This window comes from Zea mays, chromosome 8 (assembly GCF_902167145.1).
Source record: "Zea mays cultivar B73 chromosome 8, Zm-B73-REFERENCE-NAM-5.0, whole genome shotgun sequence".
Classification (NCBI taxonomy): Eukaryota; Viridiplantae; Streptophyta; class Magnoliopsida; order Poales; family Poaceae; genus Zea; species Zea mays.
This window is the reverse complement of record NC_050103.1, coordinates 170144114-170168683: the sequence shown is the minus strand read 5'-3', so window position 1 is coordinate 170168683 and position 24570 is coordinate 170144114. Positions and strand designations below refer to the sequence as shown.

General features: G+C 48.0%; 2 protein-coding genes across 2 annotated transcripts; one reads left to right on the top strand and one right to left on the bottom strand.

The window, feature by feature from the left end:
- Window positions 1–1039: 1039 nt before the first annotated feature.
- Window positions 1040–5322, bottom strand: LOC100191367 (uncharacterized). Its single transcript, NM_001136801.1, has 8 exons — window positions 5143–5322; window positions 4484–4541; window positions 4097–4311; window positions 3862–3949; window positions 3003–3175; window positions 2676–2822; window positions 2146–2277; window positions 1040–1810 (listed from the first exon to the last, which is right to left on the bottom strand). The coding sequence occupies exons 1-8, from the start codon at window positions 5227–5229 to the stop codon at window positions 1418–1420; spliced, it is 1293 nt and encodes a 430-aa protein (NP_001130273.1). The 5' UTR covers window positions 5230–5322; the 3' UTR covers window positions 1040–1417.
- Window positions 5323–9633: 4311 nt separating this feature from the next.
- On the top strand, window positions 9634–20539 carry LOC100272376 (uncharacterized). The gene is made up of 6 exons (NM_001146857.1): window positions 9634–10393; window positions 10482–10671; window positions 11756–11901; window positions 12005–12072; window positions 12479–12581; window positions 20219–20539. Exons 1-6 carry the CDS (start codon window positions 9698–9700, stop codon window positions 20342–20344), a joined length of 1329 nt encoding a protein of 442 aa, NP_001140329.1. The 5' UTR covers window positions 9634–9697; the 3' UTR covers window positions 20345–20539.
- Window positions 20540–24570: the final 4031 nt, after the last annotated feature.

The window sequence follows — 24570 nt, the reverse complement described above, 5'->3', positions numbered from 1 at the left end:
AGTTCCGCACCATGCCCTGCCCCTGCGCGCGCGTAGTACAGCTGTACTAGACTGCTGTCTACTAGTACCGGCCCTAGGCTAGGCACGCCGCACGCTATACATTTGCCAATGGAATACGATCCGACTTACCGTGGTATACTAAAGTATTACTAGTAATAATATTATAAACACAAATAGTTTTTTTCCTTTGCAGGAAGAAAATTCCGACGCGGAGACGCACGTTATGGCACATGCCTGTGCATGATCCGGCTACCATTCCGTCGCCTTCACTTCACTCAAAACACCCCCACCCCGGCGGCCATGCTTACGCATGCATGCATATTGTTGCGTCTTGTTGGTGACCGATTTTTTCCAACCAACCGAGTCTCGGGCTCCCGGCATTGAACCACGCGGGTCGCAGAAGCCACCGCCATTCCGTTCCCGTCGTGCAGGCTCGTGCGTGCATGGATACATGTCGGCTGGGTCCCCACCGTCCTGTTTTGCTTTGGCTTGGATCTGTCTGTGCGTGGTCGGCATGCGAGATTCCTGCATGGCCTGCCTTCATCAGAATTGGGCTTCATCCTGTGCTTATACGACGTTCATGACGGCAGCTGCGTCAATCTGCACCCCGGCTGTTTGCTGGCAACTCCAATCTGTATGCCAACTGACAACTGAGCTTCAACAAGCTGGCGGTTTGTTTCAGCTACTGGTTGAAAAGCTGACAAGAAGCATGAACGGTTCGTTCGCTCTAGCTTCTTCCAGCGTTTCTTTTGCTGTCTAAACTTTCAAAACCGCTGTATTTCCATTGCTTTAATAATGGAAATGGGGATGACTTCGATTCCAAAAATTGACACTTTGCTTGATCCACAGACTGTCTACCATTCCTCAAAGAAAATGTGCCTGTAAAGAGATACTCCAGTATAAAGGACCTGCCAACGGGCCTGATCGGCAAACACGGATCAGCGCAGATCAGAATAACCAAGCAACAGCTATCCCAAAGCAGAAACCAGGCAAGTACCGGAAGAGGGGGGAATTCGATGTAATTCTAGCTGCGCTCAATAAAGAATGCTTTTGAAATTGGCTTCGACGTGAAACCAGGAGCTCAAAATGTGAGCATCATGTATACACGACCACGCCACTACATTTTACCGTCGCCTACACTATATACTACACTAGAGTTCAGATAGCCAGAGACCACAACCTTACCGCCTTCAACTTCCACCTCTCAGCTATCAGCATGATTTCACACAATGCCAATTCTCTTCATGCTACACTACTGTAAAAGCACGGTAAGGGCTGAAGTCTGTTACAATGGAATCACCAGAACACCGCAGGGTCATGTCGATCCAAGCGGTGGTGACTTCAGGACCCAAAATATTGTTTTACAGGAACAGCTCCAGAAATTCTGGTCTCGCTTGCCAGCACGTCAGATCACTGGTCAAGCCTCGATTACGACTCCCATATCCTCTTCTGAGGATGCTTCAGGTGTGACAACCTCTTCAGGCAAATCACTCGGCGAACTGTCTTCTGCCTCCTGCTCTTTAGGTGCTTCGGTTCCCATCAATCTCCTTAGTTTCGTCTCCAGATCATTTGCAACACTCTTGTTTTCAGTAAGGTAAGATTTAAGGTTATTTTTACCTTTGAAACTCATATCATTGAATCTATAATATGCACCGCCAGTCTTTTGGATAAGCTTGTGCTTCAACCCAAGTTCAAAAAGCTCAGAACTGCGGCATATCCCCTTTCCAAATTCAAGCTCAAACTGTGCAGTCTTGAAGGGTGGGGCATGCTTATTTTTTACAATCTTCACAGCAACCTGACTACCTATTGTCTGCAAATGGAAGAAACAATCATTCAAAAGCTACACAAAGTGTGTACTGTTTCAGGGAGCATCGAAACCTCACTACTGCAAATCCCATTTGGCATATGTAGATTAGTTATTTTAATTCAGAAATAATTTAAGCTTGTAGGGTGACAGCGCATGTACATGCCTATAAATTGCCTATTCCATGTGTCTAGTAGTGGCTTAGTTAAATACGCCCCATGCAGACATGTATATCTCTGTTAAATCAAAGTCACGCTATGAACATACTGAACTTCACACACTAAAGCACTGGATACTAAACTAAATCGGGTAAATGCTAAAGATATGATTTAGTTAGTTACCTCTTCACCTTCCTTTAAAAAACCAATACGCCTGATGTTCAAGCGAACAGAAGCATAAAACTTCAAGGCGTTACCACCAGAAGTGACCTCAGTTGGTCCTCCAAATCCAAATGTGGCTACCTTGGCCCTGATCTACAATGGAGACAAAGAGACTAATTTGGCAGCGAAAATACAGGACATTTTAAGGAATAGAAAGGACATAACTGCTTAACAACAAATGATCAATTCCATACAAAAATCGGTAAGATTGCACAGGAAGGACCAGGTATATCCCTTCAAAAGATGGAATTATATGCTAATGTTTCCTAATTTACAGTGGCATTCCTTTTTTTCTTAAGCAGCATGAAATTCCTAAGAACTTGAAAGTAAAAAATCCAACTATATTTATAGCATTTAATTAAAGTTCAATATGGCAACAATCTTCTGACGTATGTGAAGCTTCACCTCAATAAGATACATAATGGAATAAACCATAAATAAATTACTTCAACTTAGTGACTAACACCGAGAAAATTATGTATGCTTAATACCTGATTAATAAATAACAAAACTGTCTGCGAAAGTGAAAGTGAGTGGCTAAGCTTGCGAAGAGCTTGGCTCATCAACCTAGCCTGAAGAGCAACATGTGCATCACCCATCTCACCATCAAGCTCAGTCTTTGGAACAAGCGCAGCTACCTACATAGTAGAATAAGATAATATGAACTTGCAACTAACTTCAGAGACAAAAGAAGCCTTTGAGGTTATTAAGATCAAGCTTTGGAAAATGTTCTTCAAATCTCATAAAGAACTGCAATATTGCACAAATAGAGAGCAACTCGGCTCAAAATGAGAAAATCAGATGGACCTAGGTCTTACACTGTCTACTACAACAACATCAACAGATCCACTTCGAATCAGTGTGTCCACAAGACTGAGTGCTTGCTCAGCGCAGTCTGGCTGAGAGACGAGCAAATTGTTAGTGTCAACACCAATTGACTCTGCAAGAGCTGGATCCAAAGCGTGTTCTGCATCTACAAAGGCACAGTAACCTAGAAAACAGAAAAAAAGTCATTAAGATGTTCTTATAGAACTATAAGAGGGTAACTAAAGCAAAGAAATTTGACATAATTGAAATTATAAGAAATTTGACATAATTGAAATTATAAGGCTTAAGAGTGTAGACAAAGGAAGTTCAAACTTTAAAGTAGTGAAAAATAACATCCATGGCTGACTTCTTCACACATTTTATCCATATGCTAAACAAGGTAAGGATAACTTTTCTTTTAACTTCACGTATTGCAACTTCCAATCAATTACTCAAAAAAAACTTTGTTATGTAGGCAGACCAGCAACATTTTTAAAAGGAAAATCAGCATTTGAGAATCAAACTGGAAAACTACCTTCTCAAAATATATTCATGGCTTGCTTAAAAAGAACATATAAAGTCATTACAGAATTCTGAATCATAACGATGACGTATGGATAAACTGCCTTAAAAGATGTCAAGGCTGGGGTCTCCCTTCCTGGATCAGGAAGGGCGGCCAAAGAAGAACCAGTTTCCATAGTGTAGCACTCCTCTTAGTGGTGAATGTTACACCACAAAAAAGCAGCTGAGTGTATAATTCAGCAGATCAGTTGCATCCTAGAAAATCCCAAACTTTGGCTGTCCTAATTGTCAAGCTAATTTCCTCTATTTTTCCCATCCTAATGAAATCATCGAAAGTTCAGAGTTTACCCCCATTCTTTTGTGCTTCTGCAATGACATGTAGAGCAAGTGTTGTCTTGCCTGAAGCCTCTGGACCATAGACCTCTATGACACGCCCCTATAAAAGATATTTAGCAAGATAGTTTATAGAATAAAATACATCATAAACTAGACTAATCAAAATTTAAAATTTGAAAATATTACATGTGAAATGTGATGATCAACAAAAAAGTTCTACTTAAATCATTAATATGCAAATTCTTACCTTTGGAAGACCACCAGTTCCTAGAGCCATATCCAAAGCGAAAGACCCAGTAGACACAACAGGTACATCTCTAAGGCCTTGCGAACGCCCAAGCCACATTATTGCCCCCTTCCCAAATGCAGACGTTATTTGATCGATAGCCTGGTGTAAAGCCAAGTCTTTCTTTGACATACTCTCCTCATCGGAGTCTGTTCCACTTGACTTCTTTTTTTTGGCTACATAGGCAAGAGAAGAATCAGTAACTGATCCAGTGGGCAGTGACAAAGGAGTATAACATAAGCAAAAGAAGAAATGCCGTAGTAGTATAATCGTGTCAGAATGCAGGTAACAATAAGAAATCAAGATAACAAGCAATGTGCAAAAAACATAACAGAATTTGTCTATGACCTTTTGATGCGAACTCTCGGCAATGAAACATGGATCCACAAACCCCTTGCTTATAAATCTGCACAAATATTAAAGCATGAGAAAAATAGGATTCGTGTTTTAAAAAAAATCTAGAGCATGTATCATATTTGATCCGGTGCCATCACTATTTTTAATCTCGTGTCACTGTACATACTACAAAAAAACTATTGAGCCATTATAGTGGGTTAGCACAGGCCATCCATTTAAACTAACAAATATTAAAAGCAACAGGGAGTGCTCATGCCTTTGTATCATGGTCACACAATAGGAAAACAAATCTACCACGCAGTAAGATCAGATAACATTTCTGACAGTAACGTGATGTTTGGGCGGCACTCAATAAAGCAGAGAGATAAACATGTAAATCTAGTTGTGGGATAAGACACGTTGACACGGAGCTAAAGAGTTTATCAGTCGCTAACTGAGATTGAAATCGAGAGGAATCAGCGTCAAAGGCCGTGATTCATACAGACGATCAAACTCCCGTGACCAAACTACGGCTCAGTCTCAATCAGCACAGTGAAAAACTCAATTAAACGCATTGAGCGTTCGGTCGATAATCGCCACTCACCAACCCAGCCCACCCCAACCACAAAAAAAAAAAAGCTTAAATACAGCAGAGTGAGCGAGGGTTGGACCTCAGAGTGCAAAGAAGAGGAGGAGGAGGAGGCGGCGGCGAAGGCGATGACGCGCCGCAGCGACGCGCGCCTAAGGAGGATCGCCATGGCGGCTGCTTCGCCTCCAATCGCTGGAAGCCGCGGGGAGGCTGGGGGTGGGGAGCTAGGGTTTAGGGGTTTTGCGGGGCTTGGGGTTTTTGCTGCACTCCGTCTCGCCCCATTTTGAATCGACCGTTTACTGAAATGGAATTCCGAAAATGTGTTTTTGCCATAATAGGATCGTGTTGCTGATTTTCTTTGCTCCTTTGGAAATGAGTCCTTATAAACGCAGTTGACTTGAGACTTACATATCCCTATTCTCATATTTAAACTCTATTCTACAGATAATATAGTCTACAATATAAAATGCTATAAAACAATGTTTTAAATAACTATGTAGGTATAATTGTTGGATAAAAGTGGGTTAACCATACGCATTGACATGCCTACTCTGCTACTCATGCCTTCTTTTTATCTCCCCTCGCCGGAATATCTTGAGTAGAGTAAAAAAAAGTAAGCAGTTATTAATCTTACCCCACTCCATGTTGTCCAAATTGGGTCAATGCATAGGGGGTGTTTGGTTACACCCCGCTAAAATTTAGCCTCTGTCCCATCGAATGTTTGAACATCCGTTCCGGGTATTAAATGTAGTCGGATTATAAAACTAATTTGTCAGCCGAAGATTAAAAGACAAGACGAATCTAGTCCAGTTGGTTGGGTCTATATTTCATACTCCTATTTAAAAGTCAAACGCTTGATGTGACCCGGGCTAAACTTTAGCCGGAGCAACCAAACACCCCCATAGTGTGGTGTCGTTGTCCGCAACGCGTCCCGCCACCTGTCCTGTCCCCTAGCCTGTAACTCGATGTCCTCTCACTGACACTTCGGTTAAAGCACCAGTTCCAACGGTCGTCATGCATCATTTTTTACAAATAATCCATCATGCTACGGGCTAGATGCACGCGGGCCACAGCTATGGCACAGGCAAGTCAGGTTTACAAATAATCCATCATGCTACGGGCTAGATGCACGCGGGCCACAGCTATGGCACAGGCAAGTCATGTCGGCCTGCTAACTGTATCGGGACAGCCCGTTAGTCCGTTGATCCATTTAATTAAATCAACGTAAAATGTTAAAAAACGGTGCAGGAGGTGGGGTTCGAACCCAAGCCCTGATGGAAGAAGAGCGGGAGACACTGGATGAAACTGTCTAACCAGTAGAACATCACGCTAAGATGTTTTTAATATTAATATCAATTGTATATAGGTATATACGTTTTTTTTGTAAAATAAAAAAATAACCGTATCGAGCGGGGCCAGCACTACGGGTCGAGGCTACAGCTCAAGCACGTCACGACGTTCTTGGCTCTTGCAAGCATTAGGTCGTTTCTGAGACCACATTGGCGCAATAGACTACATGGTGTTTGAGGTTGCTGAATTGAATGGAGCAGCAATGATTTGTCACACTAACAGCAAAATGAAAGGTTATTTGTTGGTTTTAAAGGTTAGTAATCGCTAAGAAGTAGCATAATTTATATGGAGCGCATCCAATTTTTATTAATGTCTGACTTTAGCAATCACTCTATATTTTGATCTATCTTTTTTATAAGTTTGACTTCATGAGACTTATTTTAGAAACTTGATCTCACAAACTTTCTCTTATTTGGTCTCTGTATGATGGAATTATGTCATTTTATAATCTCTGTTCATTCAGTCAATCGTTGTGAACTCTCTTCTAATCGCTCACTTTATTGGTCGTGTTGTATTAAGACATATTTGCATGGAGTAAACAACAACATCAGTTAGCCAAATCAAAAAATATATTATACAGAGAGCGGAGACAATCAATAAAAAATCTTGAATTTTTTTATGGATAGTTTACGTGGGTATTGTTGTAAGCCGTCGCAACGCACGGGCAACCGACTAGTTTCTTTTTAGTTGTCACTGGATAGTTAAATTTTGCACTATCCAGCGATAACTAAAACGAAACAGAGGGAGTAGTATGTATCACTACCAAACGTACACTACGGAAATACTCTTGTGTTTAGTGGCGGATCCAGGATTAGATCAAACGAGGGCTTATAAGTTAAAGCATATTTGACGGAGCCACCAGCAGTTATCTTGGGGTGAGTGCCACGACGACGTCCTCGCAGCTATGATGTATTAGCGTGCTGCAGCAGGCCTGTCATGGTACTGCTTGCAGCAGGGGCGAAGCCAAGATCCAAAATTAGGGGGGGGGGCCAAATTAGATTAAGGGGCTGTTAGAAACATTTTTTGCACCATTTACATGAGAATTAGCTAAAAACTAACATGTCCTATAGAATTAGGGGAGCATTAGGGGGGACATTGCTCCCCTGTCCCCCCCTGTCGTCGCCCTGGCTTGCAGCCTGCCCCTTACGTTGGGTACATGCGCGCTGCTAACTGTTAGATGTATATTGGTTGTGCGCGCTAGCTCATGGCTTTATCTTGTGTGGTGGCGTGGATTTACACTGATTAAGCATGGACGGGGTCCAGCGTGGATGCGCATGCTACTACCTAGCGTGCTGGTGGCACGAATGGAGGCCAAATACATGTGTTCAATGACACGATCAGAATGAAGGTTGTAGCTTATCTCAATTAATCTTTATAGGTTGTATTTATGTTATAAATATACTCTCACGTTTTAAAATATTTATCATTTTAGCTCTTGGTTTTTATGTCTATATTCAAATGGATGATGATGAATCTAGATAAATATATAAAACACATGCATAAATAAAAAATTATATAAACCTACTAATTCTTTTAAATGACGACTACTATTTTAAAAAAGATGGAATATATATTATTAGGACATGTCATAAAATAGATGTTATGGGAGCGACCGAGGCTGTAGCCCCCACCTAGCTCCGCCCCTGCTTATGTTGCTATGCTCGCCTGTTGCTATGGCGCGTCTGGCACACGAGACACGAACATGACGCAACAACGTGATTTGCCAGAAAGATTGGTGATATCAAACGTGTTAGTTTTAAAACATGTTTGGAAGCAAAGAGGTTAAAGAAGACTGAAAAGATTAAAATTCTCTTATTATTTAAACTAAGGCTTGTTTCGAAATAAAGAGATTTGAGAGGATCGAAGACGTTAAAATCTCTTTGTTATTTAATTTGAATAATAAGAGGATTTTAGTCTCTTTTTCCATTCCCCTTCTATAGACAAGCCAGAAAATCTGATGGCGTTAAAGATAATTTAAAAAGTTAAAAATCACAGAAATCTACTGGCCCTGCCCCTGTCGCCGAAAAATCGCGACCAGTCGCCAATTGACTTGCGCTTAAAGAAAGGTTAAAAAAAGACGTGCACAAGCTCAGCCCAGGCCCCACCACCACATCGACTGCGAGCTGGCGACTAGGGCTGGAAAATTAGCTCGAGGCTCGCGAGCCGGCTCGAGCTCGGAGCGACTCGGCTCGGCTCGGAGCGGCTCGCGAGCCTCGAACGAGCCGAGCCGAGCCTCTTATTCGAGCTCGTTTTTGTAGCGAGCCGAGCCGAGCCAGCTCGCGAGCCAGCTCGCGAGCCGGCTCGCGAGCCTTGCAAAAATGATCAATTTATGGAATAATAATGAATATTAGATAATTTTATGGATAATACCTCATTTTTAGTCTTTGATGATGAATATATAATGTTAATTCACCAAATAATGCAACGATAAGTACCAGAATATGGCTCGCGAGCCGAGCCGAGCCGGCTCGCGAGCCAAGGTCGAACCGAGCCGAGCCTCCTTCGCCAGCTCGTAAAATGGACGAGCCGAGCCGAGTCGAGCTCGTACAGTCATCGAGCCGCACCGAGCCGAGCCGAGCCGAGGTCGGCTCGGCTCGTTTCCAGCCCTACTGGCGACACTAGTGACTAGTCCCGTCGGGGCAAGGACCGTACCCGGCCACGTCTCCTTGTGTCTCTCTGGCTCTCTGCAGTCTGCTGTCTGCTTCCTGTTCTCCTCCTCCCCTTCGTTAATGAGTGCTCGAGGCCACAACCCGGCCCCGGCCCCGGCCCCGGCCCAGTGCCCCAACCTCCCCCTCCTATAGTCCCATTCAACAGTCTCCGGCCACTCCAACTGCGCAGCGGCGTTCGCCCACCACCATTTTCGCTCGGCCAATCCCATTCCCCACAAAACCGAGCCAGCCAAACCGATCCGCACCGTCTCAATCGCATCTGCAACGCCTCCGATCCGGATGGCCGCGCCGCGCCCGTCCGGCGGGATGGACCCGCGCAGCGGCTTCTGCGCCGCGACGCGGACCTTCCATAGCCTGCGCCCGTCCGCCGCGCTCCCGCCGGACTCGCTCCCGGCCACCGCGGCCGCCTACGCTTTCTCCATCCTCTCCTCCCCGCTACCCGATCGCCCCGCCCTCGTCGACGCTGCCACCAGCATTTCCGTCTCCTACCCCTCGTTCCTCGCCGCCGTCCGCTCCCTCGCGGGGGGCCTCTGGTCCGTTCTCGGTCTCCGCCCCGGGGACGTCGTCCTCGTAGTCTCCCCGTCCCGCATCGACGTCCCCGTCATAGACTTCGCGCTCATGTCCATCGGCGCTGTCGTCTCGCCTGCCAACCCGGCGTCCACCGCCGAGGAGTACACGCACATGGTCGCGCTCTCCAGACCGGTCGTCGCGCTCGCGGCTCCCGAGGTGGCCGCTAAGCTTCCGAGGAACCTCAGGTGCGTTGTCATCGGCTCGAATGAGTACAAGAGCCTCTCCTCCGCCGGCGGCGTAGCGCCGTCCCCGCCGGTGGCGGTGAAGCAGTCCGACACGGCGGCCGTACTGTACTCGTCGGGCACCACGGGCCGGGTCAAGGCCGCCGCGGTCTCGCACCGCAACCTCATCGCGGTGATCAGCGCGCACAGGAACAACCGGGTTATAGCGGAGAAGGAGGCTGCCGAGGCCGGCGAGGAGCCGCTCCCGCCTACGGTGACGCTGTTCCCCCTCCCACTCTTCCACGTATTCGGGTTCATGATGCTGCTGAGGTCGGTGGCCATGGGGGAGACTGCCGTCCTCATGGACCGATTCGACTTCATCGCAGCGCTGCGCGCCATTGAGCGGTACCGCGTCACGCTGCTGCCCGCGGCGCCCCCGGTGCTGGTGGCCATGATCAAGTCCGAGGAGGCGCGCCGCTGCGACCTCTCCTCCCTCCTCTTCATCGGCATCGGCGGTGCGCCCCTCGGCCGCGAGGTCGCCGAGCGCTTCGCCGCCATCTTCCCCAACATAGAACTCATTCAGGTTCCATGCAACCTGCACGATCATAATCAGTTAACGCTGGCCGCACCGCAGATTCCATTCTGAATCTATATATGTCATATTGTTTCAGGGCTACGGTCTGACGGAGACATCTGGTTCGGTGGCTTCGACGGTCGGGCCAGATGAATGCAAAGCGTACGGTTCGGTCGGGAAGCTGGCATCGCACTTGGAGGCAAAGATCGTCGATCCCTCCACCGGCGAGGTGCTTGGGCCAGGGCAGCGCGGCGAGCTCTGGGTCCGAGGACCAGTCGTCATGAAAGGCAAGTAGAGCAACCACTTCTCTGACTATGCAGTGGTTTGAGGACCATTTTTTATTACAGACGATGCCATTGTTTACTGAACTTCGCATGCGAAGGTTCTTCCCATGATGCTTCTCGTAAGACTTTCTGTCATATATAATAGTACTGTATGATCATACGGTTGGATTGTCTGTGAGTGATGGAGTTGTCCTGTGGAAGCTGTGCATTGATCAGGCGAGCTTTCTTAATTCTCAAGCAGCATGGTTTGCCGGCATGTTTTTAATGAGGCTTTTGGTCGTGCTGCTTGCGACATATCCTGTGCAATCACTCATTTTTGTGCAATCACTTATTTTGATGCAAGCGTGCAATCAAACTATCCAGAGCATCCAGTCTAGATCCAACAGTTTCATATGGAAGTGGTTAAATGTAAAATAGACACTAGGTTTCAGGTGGAAGGGGTTAAATGTAAAATAACAGTTACCATTAGATCTAGATCGGATGCACCAGATCGCTTGATTGCATGCTTGCACCAGGATAAGTGATTGCATAGGATATTTTCCCCTGCTTGCCTGCTTAAACATTTGTCCCAACCAAATAAAGGTGGTCAGTGCAGCACCTTGGGAATAATTAATAGTTATTATAACTACAGATCTCTATCACGGACAATGCATGGCTGCTTATTCTGTTCCTAACGAATAGTAATGCCACTCTGCCGCTGATGTTCATTGCGAATTGCGATCGTATCTTACCAGCTTGCCATGTGTACCTCATGGTGTTTTATATCTGAAAACCATAGTAGTAGAGTACCATACGCAATGTATCAGCCCTTTACAATATTAGCTGGCCACTGTTAGTTGGTCTGGAACAAATCAACTTATTTGTTTTATATTTGAAGGTTTGCTAGTAGCAGTCCTTTTCTTAAGGATTCTGCCACAATCAGATATCCACGAGAACTTATTTGTTCGCACTTCATAAATGAACTGGCACTTTTTTTTAGGCAAAATAGGTTCCCAGAAATTTTAGCATTTTAGATATTTCCCTTGAATCTTGGAACATGTCTTGTTTGGGGGCGCTACTACATGAGTCAATTGAATGATTTTTTCAGGTTATGTCGGTGACGACGAGGCTACTGCAGCAACAGTGGATTCAGAAGGCTGGTTGAAAACCGGTGACCTATGCTACTTCAACGAGGATGGGTTACTCTACATTGTTGATCGGTTGAAAGAGTTGATAAAGTACAAGGGATATCAGGTGCTGCGCATCTGTTGAAAACTGCATTGACAATGAAATTGGGGAATTTATCTCACAAGTTTTTGTTTTTGTTTGCGTGGTAATGACATAAATCTTGCTCCAGGTACCTCCTGCCGAACTGGAGCATATCCTGAATTCTCATCCTGATATCATGGACGCAGCAGTTATTCCGTAAGTACCTTGCCGAAAACCTTGGAAACTAAGGACCATTGGTTCAAACTAATGCTGCTGTAAGATTCCTTCATCGTACGACAATATCTGAGAGCATCTCCAATATACTCTTTATTTTTGACTCTCTATTTGACTCTTTATTTGTCTCTCCATAAATATTAAACTATGTATATAACACCTCATTCAACAGACTCTCCAAAATGCAATTTAGCTTGGCTAGCGAGAGTTGCTAGCCAAATTTGGCTAGTGAGGGAGTTAATTTAGAGAGCCAGATATCTTAGCAAGTTAAATGACTACTCTGTTGGAGAGCTATTATGCTATTAAGTAGCTAAAATTTAGCTTGACAAGCTATTTAGCTAGTGTCTTAGAGATGCTCTGAAATGGCCCTTCTGTATGCACTATGCAGTTATCCAGACGAAGACGCCGGGCAACTCCCAATGGCTTTTATAGTGAGGAAACCAGGGTCAAACCTTACCGAGCAACAAGTCATGGATTTCGTGGCTAAACAGGTATGCTTATCCTTTTGATTACATTATGCTTCAGATAATTTAGTAATGAACTAGATGTGTCCCATCACAATCGGTGTTGTTAAGTTGCTAGTTTCTGCTGAACAAACTACTCCCTCCGTCCTAAAATATAATTCGTTTTAGACTAAACATATATTAGTTGGTATATATGTCTATATTTGTTATCATTTGAATGAATATGGACGGAAAAAAGAGGGCTAGAAAGAATTATATTTTGAGACAGGTATTTCAGTATTGTTACTAGTTCCCTTGTTACTTTCCTGTTAATAATAATACCGTCCTTTGCCCTGATGCAGAAAAGCTAACACTGAAAGGCCATTTAACATACTAGTAGCTTACTCGCGCCTTGCGCGAGTCATTGACGAATAAATTTACACATTTAAAAGGGTATTGAGTCGCTGACGAATAAATTTACACATTTAAAAGGGTATTGTTTTAGAAATATAAAAGTTGCAATATATACATAGAAGTGATAGATAATTGTTTGTGGTAGTAGAAAAATTCAGTTTGTAAACGTAGCATTGTGAGCAGTTTAGATGTGATATTACAATGGTAATGCGTTCTGAGAGATGAGAGTGGACCGAGCTTATTTTGGTATCTTCAATTCTATATTACTAAACCTAAGGAACTAAGTAATCTTACAGCTGGAGTGCATCTATCATCTAAGGATGCCATGTTTTTTCAAACTTAAAAAACATACAGATTAACACATATATAAAGGACTTAGATTTAGTTGCAATCGATGAGTTTGGAGTCCAATTTAAAAGGATTCACATCTTAAAAAGAACATGCACCTCATAATTTAAGTCTAAACAACACCGCAATGGCAGACATAGGTAGTGGTGCACTCAATGAGAAGCGCATGGAATTAAAACAACAAATGGGAGACGTGTACATAGTAATCTGATTGGTCATGTAACATCAAGTCCATTGAATTTCTTAAACCTAAGGAACTGAGTGATCCTGCTGCTAAAGTGTATCTAACATATAAGGAAGCCGTGTTTTTTAAATCATATAAAACAAACATGCAAACTAACATCTCATATTATCAATTCAGTTACAAAATATCTCATGATAAAATAAAATGAAAAATTGCTTGCAGCATTGTGATGTTAAAGCTATTATAATGTTCTATATAAATGTATTAACGATCTAAGGTATGGTATGAGAAGGTAGACCTTACAACTTTACTATTCAGTAGCACATGGTGTGGAAACCGGAACTATGAACTATAAAAGAACATAATTATTTCCATGGCAACTACTGGGTTTGGTGTGAAAACTGGGTTTGGTGCAGACTGCTCGTAGTATCACTGTTAGCATGCCACATCTTTATTTCCATGGCAACTACTTATTTCTATATATGGGTTCCAACATTTTTTTCCAATGCTTGTGAATGCCAAACTACCAACGAATGATTATGAGTACTGGTGCAATGATGCCATATTTATGGTCTGTAAAAAAGAAGTGGGATGAACACTAATACAGACATGCTGCTATTGTTTAAACTTGGTTATGTCCGTCAGAAGTGGCTCTTATGTTTGCTATTTCAAAGAACAAAAGTGTGTCAGTACTAAATGTCCATGTCATAATCGTAATTAGGCTAAACTTTTCGCTTGGTGAAGATTGACTATAGCTAGCTCCACTGGTAGCAGCAACATGGCCACTACTGCCGCAAACTCGCAACACTTACCAGAGAGCCGCAGCCACCGGTATCACCAACCACACAACCTCTCATTCCTTCGAGACCTGAGAAGCCGGTAGCTGCATGTCAATCCATCGATGGGTTGATGAAAATCAGAAGCAGTGGGCGATTTGTGAGTGAGAGAGAAAAAGGGAGTGGGAGCAAATAGGCAAGCAGTCAGCATACCTTGATCTTTGTGGGAGGTGACGAGAACGGTGCCGATGCTGTCTCCGATGAGGCGCGACGCGAGTTCATTTTAGGTGCGTGGACGGCTTGTCAAAGACGGCCTGGGCAGAGATGACACAAGCGATGAGGGTGTGGCCGTGCGTTTGAGTTCCTCCTCCATCAGGCTGATATTGTCTGGTTTCCTCCTCCAAGGTCTCGTCGGGTGAATTCTAGAAGCAACAGGTATAGGGCTGTGTATTGGACGGTTGGAATCTGGAAGCTACCGGTGTGGGGTTGTGTATTGGATGGTCACATGTATGGGAGTTGTCCGTAGCCGTCCAAGCAGGATCTAACGACCGATTTTTTGGCAGCTGACGTGGACGCACGGGTGCACGCTTTTGCGTCGCGCTCTATATTTAACATATTGGTGCATATAGCTATGGATAGCAACCTAACTTTTACTTTCCATTAGCGACGGAGGCATGGCACTGGTCCTTCCCTTGATGCAGGATATTCTTGGCTATGGGTGATGTTAAGGACGCCAAATCCCCGACTGGCCGGACCCCGGCTACGTAACTCGTAGCCGCTGTCCGTCACGCCGGCGAGGTTATACCCCTCAGCCGTCGGTTTGTAGAGAAGAGAGGGAGATTAGGACTGAATTATTGCTTATCCCAAATGATGTCTCGTACATGCTTATATAGCCACAGAGGGGGCAGCTATAAGGAAATAACTAACAAGGAAACAACTAGTAAGGAAATAACTAACAAGGAAACAACTCACAAGGAAATAACTCACAAGGAAATAACTAACAAGGAAACGACTAATAAGGAAATAACTAACACAGGAAACAATTGATTAGGTGGCTAACTTTCCTTCTAGCCACTTGCCTTCCCTTCCTGTGTCCTGGCTGCGCGCTCTGTTCCCCTGCGCACATCACGCGCGCGCCTGGCGTATGTGCGCCCGCACATCACATCTCTCCCGCCGTCGAAGACCAGCTCGTCCTCGAGCTGGAAATCAGGGAAGCGAGCGCGAAAGTCGTCGTAGTCCTCCCAGCTTGCTGACGCAGCTGGCTCACCTTGCCACTGGACCAATAGCTGGCGAATCCCACGAGCCAGGCGCCCGGCTGTGACCCCTGCTGGCACGGGCACCACAGCGCCGTTGTGCGTGGGGGGTAATGCCGGGGGTGTTGCTGGTGGTGTGCCGACGAACTTCTTGAGCACTCCAACATGGAACACATCATGGAGGCGGGCCCCTGGCGGAAGCTCGAGCCGGACAGCCACGGCGTTGATGATCTCCAGGACGCGATACGGTCCAACGAACCGTGGCTTGAGCTTGCCGGTGGAGGTCCGTGGTAGTGATGCTGTCGGGCGTTGCCGGAGTTGTAGTAGTGCCCAGTCCCCAACTTGGTACTCCACCGGACGATGGTGTTGATCATAGACACGCTTTTGGACCGCTTGGGCCTGTTCGAGGCGGTAGCGGACGTCGGCGAGAAAAGCTGTGCGGTCCTCCATCTCCAGTGCAACAGCTGCCACACGCGTCTCACCAGGCTCATAAGAGCGGATGGAGGGCGGGTCGCGGCCATAGACCACGCGGAACGGCGTCTCCCGGAGCGACGATTGGAAAGCCGTGTTGTAGGTGTATTCGGCCCACGGAAGCCAGCGAAGCCACTGCCGAGGACGATCGCCTGTGAAACAACGGAGGTACATGACGATTACCCTGTTGGCGGCCTCCGTCTGTCCATCCGTTTGCGGGTGAAAAGCCGACGACATGAAGAGCTTGGTGCCAGTGAGCCGCATGAGCTCGGTCCAGAATGTCGACGTGAACACCGGGTCGCGGTCCGAGACGATGGATTGCGGCACACCATGAAGGCGGACGATGTCGCTGAAGAATGCTTGGGCGACAGACTCGGCGGTGTAGGGGTGTGCTAACGGGATGAAGTGGCAGTACTTGCTGAAGCGGTCGACGACGGAGAGGATTACTGTCTTGCCCTGCACCCGGGGGAGTGCTTCAATGAAATCGATGCCGATGTCGACCCACACGCTGGACGGAATGGGCAGTGGCTGGAGCAGCCCGGCCGGCCTCAGGTGGTCAGTCTTGTACCTCTGACATGTGGCGCACGCCTTCACAAAGTCCTGCACCACACGACGCATGTTGGGGAAATGAAAATCACGCCGCAGGCGGTGCAGCGTGCGATGAACGCCTTCATGGCCATCGTCGTGGACCGCGGCCAGGATTTCCTGAAGTAGTGGCGATGCTGGCGGGATGTAGAGGCGCCCCTCCAGGGCGACCATGCCGTCGGTGATGGTCCACGGCGCCGTGCGGGTCCCCGCCCGGAGCTCATCGTGGACGGCTACCAGCGCCGGGTCGGTAGCCTGGGCATGGCGGAGGCGCTCGATGAAGTCGAACCGGGGCGCTGAGATGGCCAGCAGCTCTCCTTCCTCGTTGTCGCGGCGGGATAGGGCGTCGGCGACAGTATTCGTGGCCCCGGAGCGGTACTCCACTGTGAAATCGAAGCCTAAGAGCTTGCCGACCCAGTGGTGCTGCGGAATCGTGGCGAGGCGCTGGTCGAGGAGGTATTTCAAGCTGTAGTGGTCCGTCTTGACGAGGAAGCGGCGCCCCCATAGGTATGGCCTCCAATGCCGAACCGCCTGGACCATGCCAATGAGCTCTCGCTCGTAGGCGGCCAGCGCGCGGTGGCGCGGCGCTACTGGCCGGCTGAAGTATGCCACCGGGTGTCCCTCCTGGACTAGGACCGCCCCAAAGCCGATGGTTGACGCGTCACATTCGACGACGAACAGCTTGGCGAAGTCGGGCATGGCGAGGACTGGTGCCGAAGTGACCGCCGCCTTGAGCGCGGAGAACGCCGTGGCCGCTGCATCATCCCAAGTGAAACCGTCCTTCTTGAGCAACGCCGTCAGGGGCGCGACCACCGTGCCATAGTTATGTACGAACTTGCGGTAGTACCCCGCGAGGCCGAGGAAGCCACGGACGGCACGGGCGGATCGTGGCGTCGGCCAATCATGGATGGCTTGCACCTTGACGGGATCCATGGCGACGCCCGCCGCAGAGATAACGTGGCCGAGGTAGGCGACAGCGGAGACCCCGAAGGAACATTTGGTGCGCTTGACGAAGAGCTGGTGACGGCGCAGTTCTTCCAGGACAGCACGCAGGTGCCGGAGGTGATCTGCCCAAGTCCTGCTGTAGATCAAAATATCGTCAAAAAATACGAGGACGAAGCGACGGAGGAACGACCTCACGACGTCGTTCATGAGGGCTTGGAATGTGGCCGGCGCGTTGCAGAGTCCGAACGCCATGACCAGGAACTCATATAGGCCGTCATGCGTGCGGAACGCCGTCTTGTGGATGTCCTCGGGTCGCATGCGGACCTGGTGGTATCCCGACCGTAGGTCGAGCTTGGAGAAAAATTTGGCGCCGTTGAGCTCATCCAATAGCTCATCCACCACCGGGATCGGGAAGGCGTCCTTGACCGTCATGGCGTTCAGGGCCCGGTAGTCGACGCAGAAGCGCCAGGATCCATCGGCCTTCTTGACAAGGAGGATTGACGACGAAAACGGGGAGTCGCTGCGTCGGACGATCCCTTGTTCCATCATGGCTGCACACTGCCGCTCCAACTCATCTTTGTGGGCAGCTGGGTACCGATAGGGGCGCACGGCGACCGGCTGTGCATCGGGCTTCAACAGGATGCAGTGATCATGTGCGCGCTTGGGGGGCAGTCCCGTTGGAGTGGCGAAGACCCTTGCAAACGCTCCGAGGAGAGCATCCAAGAGCGATTCTTCAGCGGACAAGGCGCACACCGCCGGGCCCGACGTCGTGGATAGGCCCGCCCATGAGATGGTGCGGCCCCCTCGCTGGAAGGACATGCGCCTGTTGGCCAGGTCCCAGACAATGGGTCCCAACGCGCCGAGCCATTTGGTGCCGAGGACGATGTCGTACCCGGCCAAGGGCATGACGAACAGCTCCGCCGGGAACGCAGCACCAGCGATGATTAGTGGGGCTTTGCGGATGACGCCGGCGCAGGTGATCTTCTCACCATTAGCCACCATGGCCATTAGGCGGGGACGTTGTTGGAGCGGAAGACCCGTTCGCCGAGCGGCTTCTTCGGAGATGAAATTGTGGGTGCTGCCGGAGTCGAGGAGGGCTACGAGCTGAGCGGCCCCTAGTGTGATCGCGAGCTGCGTAGTGTCCGTCATGGACACCCCAGCCACCGCCTGCAGCGAGAAGCAGGGGGCGTCCCTGTCCCCGTCGTCGGTGACGGGTTCGGTGTCATCAATCTCCACCCCGTCCACGAAGAAAATCCGCTTGCAAAACCTGTTATGGCCACGAGAATACTTTTCGTCACAGTTAAAACAAAGGCCAAGGCGACGTCGTTCCGCCTGCTCCGCCGTAGAGAGGCGCCGCTGGTTGCCCTCGCGTCGTCCCTGGTCGTTACCCGCCGGCAGGTTTGGAAGAGCCAGCTGCTGGGGTGGCGCGGCCGGAGCGGTTCGAGGCGGCGGTGGCGGAAGTAGACCGCGCGCTCCCTGTCGTACCAGCGGTCGCTCGAGCTCCATGAGCTCCACTTGCCGCGCCAGGCTCATCGCAGCGGCGAGCGTGGTCGGATTATGGATGCGCACCGCATGACTGAGAGGCGGGAGGAGGCCTCCGGTGAAGAGTTGCACTCGTTGAGCTTCGTCCAGCCGACCGGCACGGGGCAGGAGCGTCTGGAAACGATTAGAGTACTCCTCCACAGATCCGGTGCGCCGGCATTCCGAAAGTTCGAACAACGGCGCGGAACGGAGTGGAGGTCCGAACCTCTCATTCAGGAAGTCTTTGAATCGACCCCATGACGGGGCACCATCATCTTCTTCAAGCTGGTTGTACCACAGCTGCGCGACGTCGTCCAGATGGTATGATGCCATCCGAACACGTTCCTCCCCCAAGGTGCGGTGATGCCGGAAGTATGACTCACATTTGTTGATGAACAGCATCGGATCGACGGAGCCGTCGAAGCGGGGGAAGTCCCACTTGCGGTGCTGGAGGTACGGATCGTGGTCGCGCTGCCCCTCGGGTCGCCGACCGTGGCCCCCGTTGTCCGAGGCCGACGCAGACTTGTCCTTCATGGCCGCCATGTCGAACTGCAGCGTGTTGACGTCCGTGCGGAGTGCCCGCAACTCAGCGAGGACGTCGGCAATGGTGGGCTCGGCCATGGCTGTGGTGGAGGCTGGGAAAGGTGGTGTCGTTGGCGGCTGCTGGGCGTGGTTGGAGCGGGTGGGTGAGGATCGACGAGACCGTGATACCAGGTTGTTAAGGACGCCAAATCCCCGACTGGCCGGACCCCGGCTACGTAACTCGTAGCCGCTGTCCGTCACGCCGGCGAGGTTATACCCCTCAGCCGTCGGTTTGTAGAGAAGAGAGGGAGATTAGGACTGAATTATTGCTTATCCCAAATGATGTCTCGTACATGCTTATATAGCCACAGAGGGGGCAGCTATAAGGAAATAACTAACAAGGAAACAACTAGTAAGGAAATAACTAACAAGGAAACAACTCACAAGGAAATAACTCACAAGGAAATAACTAACAAGGAAACGACTAATAAGGAAATAACTAACACAGGAAACAATTGATTAGGTGGCTAACTTTCCTTCTAGCCACTTGCCTTCCCTTCCTGTGTCCTGGCTGCGCGCTCTGTTCCCCTGCGCACATCACGCGCGCGCCTGGCGTATGTGCGCCCGCACATCACAGGTGACCTAATTTTATTTATTTTGTGGCAGGTCGCACCCTACAAGAAAGTTCGTCGAGTGGCCTTTGTTTCTGCAATTCCCAAATCGCCTGCTGGGAAGATCTTGCGGCGGGAGCTTGTAGAGCAGGCCGTGTCCATGGGTACCTCCAAGCTTTGAAGTTTGAAGTTTATACTGACGTCGAAATCTAGAAGGAAATTCTTTTTTCCCCGAAAAGATGGCAGTTATGCTAGCTAGAATGGCATTTTTTTACGGAAACGGAGGCTATTATATAATTGACCCGAATATTATGGACAAAAACTATTGTATTATTAAGATTCTCGTGCACTTAAATTAAGTCATAAAAATTTCTTTATAATTGTACTTTATATTTACTCTGAATATCTCAAATTTAAAGTTCTAATTCATCATATGTTGAAAGATAATGAAAAGAGGAAAAATATTATTTTTTATTAATTTACGGTTGAAAAGTTTTATTTTTTATGTATCTTAAAATTAATATGTTATAATTTAAAATTATATACATATATTAATAGATAAATTCGGGCACACCGTTCCAAGTAGAGATAGCAACGAGTAAAGATCCATTGGGTTTTGTTAACCTAGACCCGATTCTATTAGACTAAAAACTCCGTTTTAATACCCATTATCTGTGGCCAGGTATAATTTCACACTCATACCTAGACCCGTCCGTATTTCATACTTGATGGGTACCCATACCCGTCTAAAGTGATAGAGTTGTGTCTGTGTGCCTAACTTAGTTTATGGTGACTAGTGAGCATCAAGCGCCAACATCCGGCCTTTCGTCTTCCATCTTCTAGGTGTAGGCGTGTCGTGTGCCTGTGCGTGGTTTGGTCGCTTCGATTGCACATTAACAAAGAGTCGCAACGATTGCACATTAACAAAGAAGAGTCATATTGCAGAAGCTTGAAGCCTCGGACGTGCTTTACTGTTTTGGTTGGTTACTTGCATACTGCTGCCATGTGCCCCGAGCCATATGTAGCGTATAGTTATACTCAGGAGCCAAGAGCCCAAAACAAATCATTGAGCTAGGTTAAAATTTGTGAGAATTGTTGGCTATATTTCAGGTATAAAATACCCATAGGTACACCAGTACGGATTTAATGAGTACCCGTACCAGTTCTACTGAATGGGTTCTCTTTTTCTCCTGTTAATAGACTCGTGGATATAAAATTACGACCAAAGTTGTACCCTAATAAAGTAATTACCTGTCGGGTAACGGATAACGAGTCCCCCGTTGCCATATTTAGTCCCGAACTTTGATGTATTGACACCACGTCATAAGTCTACTCATATGCAGCTTGTGTAAACCGAAACACGGCTCTAAATTAAGTTAATATATGGGAAAAGCTAACGGACACGCGTGTGTTTCTCTTGTTACTTACACGATTTGTGCACCGTTGGATCTGCCAGGTGCTCTTTTTCATCTGTTGGATATATTTCTCTGTCTACTGTCGCTGACAGAGGGTCCGTATCGCACTGTTTGATTTTTTTTACTCAGGCGTCTTTTCACTTTCCGCGCGCTGTTCACTTTCCCCAACCCCTGCCCTCTGGAATGCGATGGAGCGCATGTTCATTTTCCCCAACCCCTGCCCTCTGGAATGCGTGAGAATGAGGGCCGATAGAGCTTCCCACGACGTGCTGCTGTTTGCCGGCGAGGTCTCCGCCCTCCCCATTTCTTCTGCTCCTTTATTGCTGGCAGCCGTCGGGCTATCCGGGGGAGGGTGCGACGATTTTTTCCCTGCTGCTCGCGCTGTTCGTGTTGCTGGCGGTCGGCGGGCTCTCCGATAGGAGATGAGAAAGGCGATTTCTGTGACGCATAGTGGCGGAGTCGGCTCCCCGGTGGCGATTTCCTGATCTCGTGCTGGTCCATGATGAGTTGTTGTGGAGAGGGAGGTGGCTCTGACGAGATTCATGGTTGCTGTCAGCGGAGGAGTTGTGGCGAAGTGGGTGGCTCTACTGCTCCAGCCCACGGCGTTGGGGCTCCAGCGTGTGTTGACATGGTTGATCCGGTGAGGGAACTCTTCATTTATTTATCTATTTTTTTTGTTTTTGCTCCTCGTTTTTATTCTTGTGCATAAGTTTTTTTGAGCCCTTGAGGTGGGGTGGGGGAGGGGGGAAGCATGTGTGCTTGCTTTTTTTTCCTTTGAGGCCATTGGCGTGGAAGCGTTGTAGACTTATGTTTAGTTGTGTGGCCTTACTTCCAGTGAGGTTATGAAGCGCCCCAGATCCTCTGGGACTCAAATGTGATACAATTACTAGTTCCAAGAGGCTAGTAAACACATTTATACATCAGATGATTCCAGATCTGCTTAAACAAGACAAACCTATAAAGGTGGCGATCAACTTTAAGAGATGGTCCACAACTCGGGACATATCATCAGAGTGGGGCTGAAGCAGCCCGATATACGCAGTGAACCAAATCAGCGGTCCAACAGCCACAGGCAAGGTTGGGAACAGTCGTAACTCTTACCCGATCTCCTTTTTTCTGAAAAACAACAAATAAGCAAGGGTGAGTACAAACGTACTCAACAGCCCACCTTCACCCGCGAAATGGGGAAATCAGATATAATGCATGGAATATGTGGAGCTCAGGATATTTTGCAGAAACATCAATATTTTATGCAGGGTTGTTTTGTAAAACATTTTGTATTTTTCAAAGCGCATCCTCTCCCAAAGGAGCAGGAAGTTTTTCAATATAGAATAAAATCCCCTGGACTAAACCATCCAGGTATCTCAGCAGTTTCCCACTGGTTTTCATTTTCAAAAACAGCTACTGGACTTCCCATCCACCATAGCTCACGGCTCAACCGCTGGACCTTTTAAAAACCACTTTTCTCAAACGCACCCTTTTTTTTGAAAACAAATGCTAATTGCCATACCACACCAGACTCGTCCATTCCTATGGACATAGACTATTCGAATAGGTTTTCAAACTCTGCGCAGAGGTGTACACTTTACCCACTAGTCCGGCTCTGCGATCTCATAGCTAGTGAGATCCGAATCCGAATCTCTTTTTTCCTCGCACGTCCCTACCTTAACGGTTATACCGGAAGGAGTCAGGCCACCGCCATGCTCAAACCGGACAAAACATTCCCCCTCCTTATCCTCTCGGTGCTCCCTAGCCTTCATAACCCTAGGGTTTGAACCGTACGAGTTCAAATTGAGTGACTGCCCACACAGTCTCGAGTGGTTGCACTTATCATGAGTACAGGTAGTGAAGGATGACAAACCGGTCCTTATATGAGGGGACAATCCTTCTGCTCACGCCTAAACCAGCTGAGCCATCACCTTAGGCCCTCCCCTAAACCAGGGAGTCCTTGATCATCCCTACTCAAAGGTGATGAGGGTGAAAATCCTTCATCATACTGAAAGGGAATTAGGCTTACACCTAGTTCCTATATAATTTTGGTGGTTGAATTGCCCAACACAAATAATGGACTAACTAGTTTACCCAAGTGTATAGACTATACAGGTGTAAAAGGTTCACACTCAGCCAATAAAAAGACCAAGTTTTGGATTCAACAAAGGAGCAAAGGGGCAACCGAAGGCAACCCTGGTCTGGCGCACCGGACTGTCCGGTGCGCCACCGGACATGTCCGGTGCACCAGGGGGACTCAGACTCAAACTCGCCACCTTCGGGAATTCGTAGAGGCGACTCGGCTACAATTCACCGGACTGTCCGGTGTACACCGGACAGTGTCCGGTGCACCAAGGGAGGTCGGCCTCAGGAACTCGCCAGCTTCGAGAAACTCCAACGGCTAGTCCACTATAATTCACCGGACTGTCCGGTGTGCACCGGACTGTCCGGTGCGACTCCGAAGCAACGGCTACCTCCACGCCAACGGCTCTCTGCGGTGCAATAAATGCGCGCGCAGCGCGCACAGATGGCAGGCGTGCCCATACTGGCACACCGGACAAGGAACAGTAGATGTCCGGTGTGCACCGGACACCTTGGAGGGCCCACAAGTCAGAAGTTCCAACGGTCAGAATCCAACGGCAGTGATGACGTGGCAGGGGGCACCGGACTGTCCGGTGTGCACCGGACTGTTCGGTGCGCCATCAAACAGACGGCCTCCACCAACGGTCAAGTTGGTGGTTGGGGCTATAAATACCCCAACCACCCCACCATTCATTGCATCCAAGTTTTCCACTTCCCAACTACTACAAGAGCTCTAGCATTCAATTCTAGACACACCAAAGAGATCAAATCCTCTCCAATTCCACACAAAGCCCTAGCGACTAGTGAGAGTGATTTGCCGTGTTCATTTGAGCTCTTGCGCTTGGAGTGCTTCTTTTCTTTCTCACTTGTTCTTGTGATCAAAACTCCATTGTAATCAAGGCAAGAGGCACCAATTGTGTGG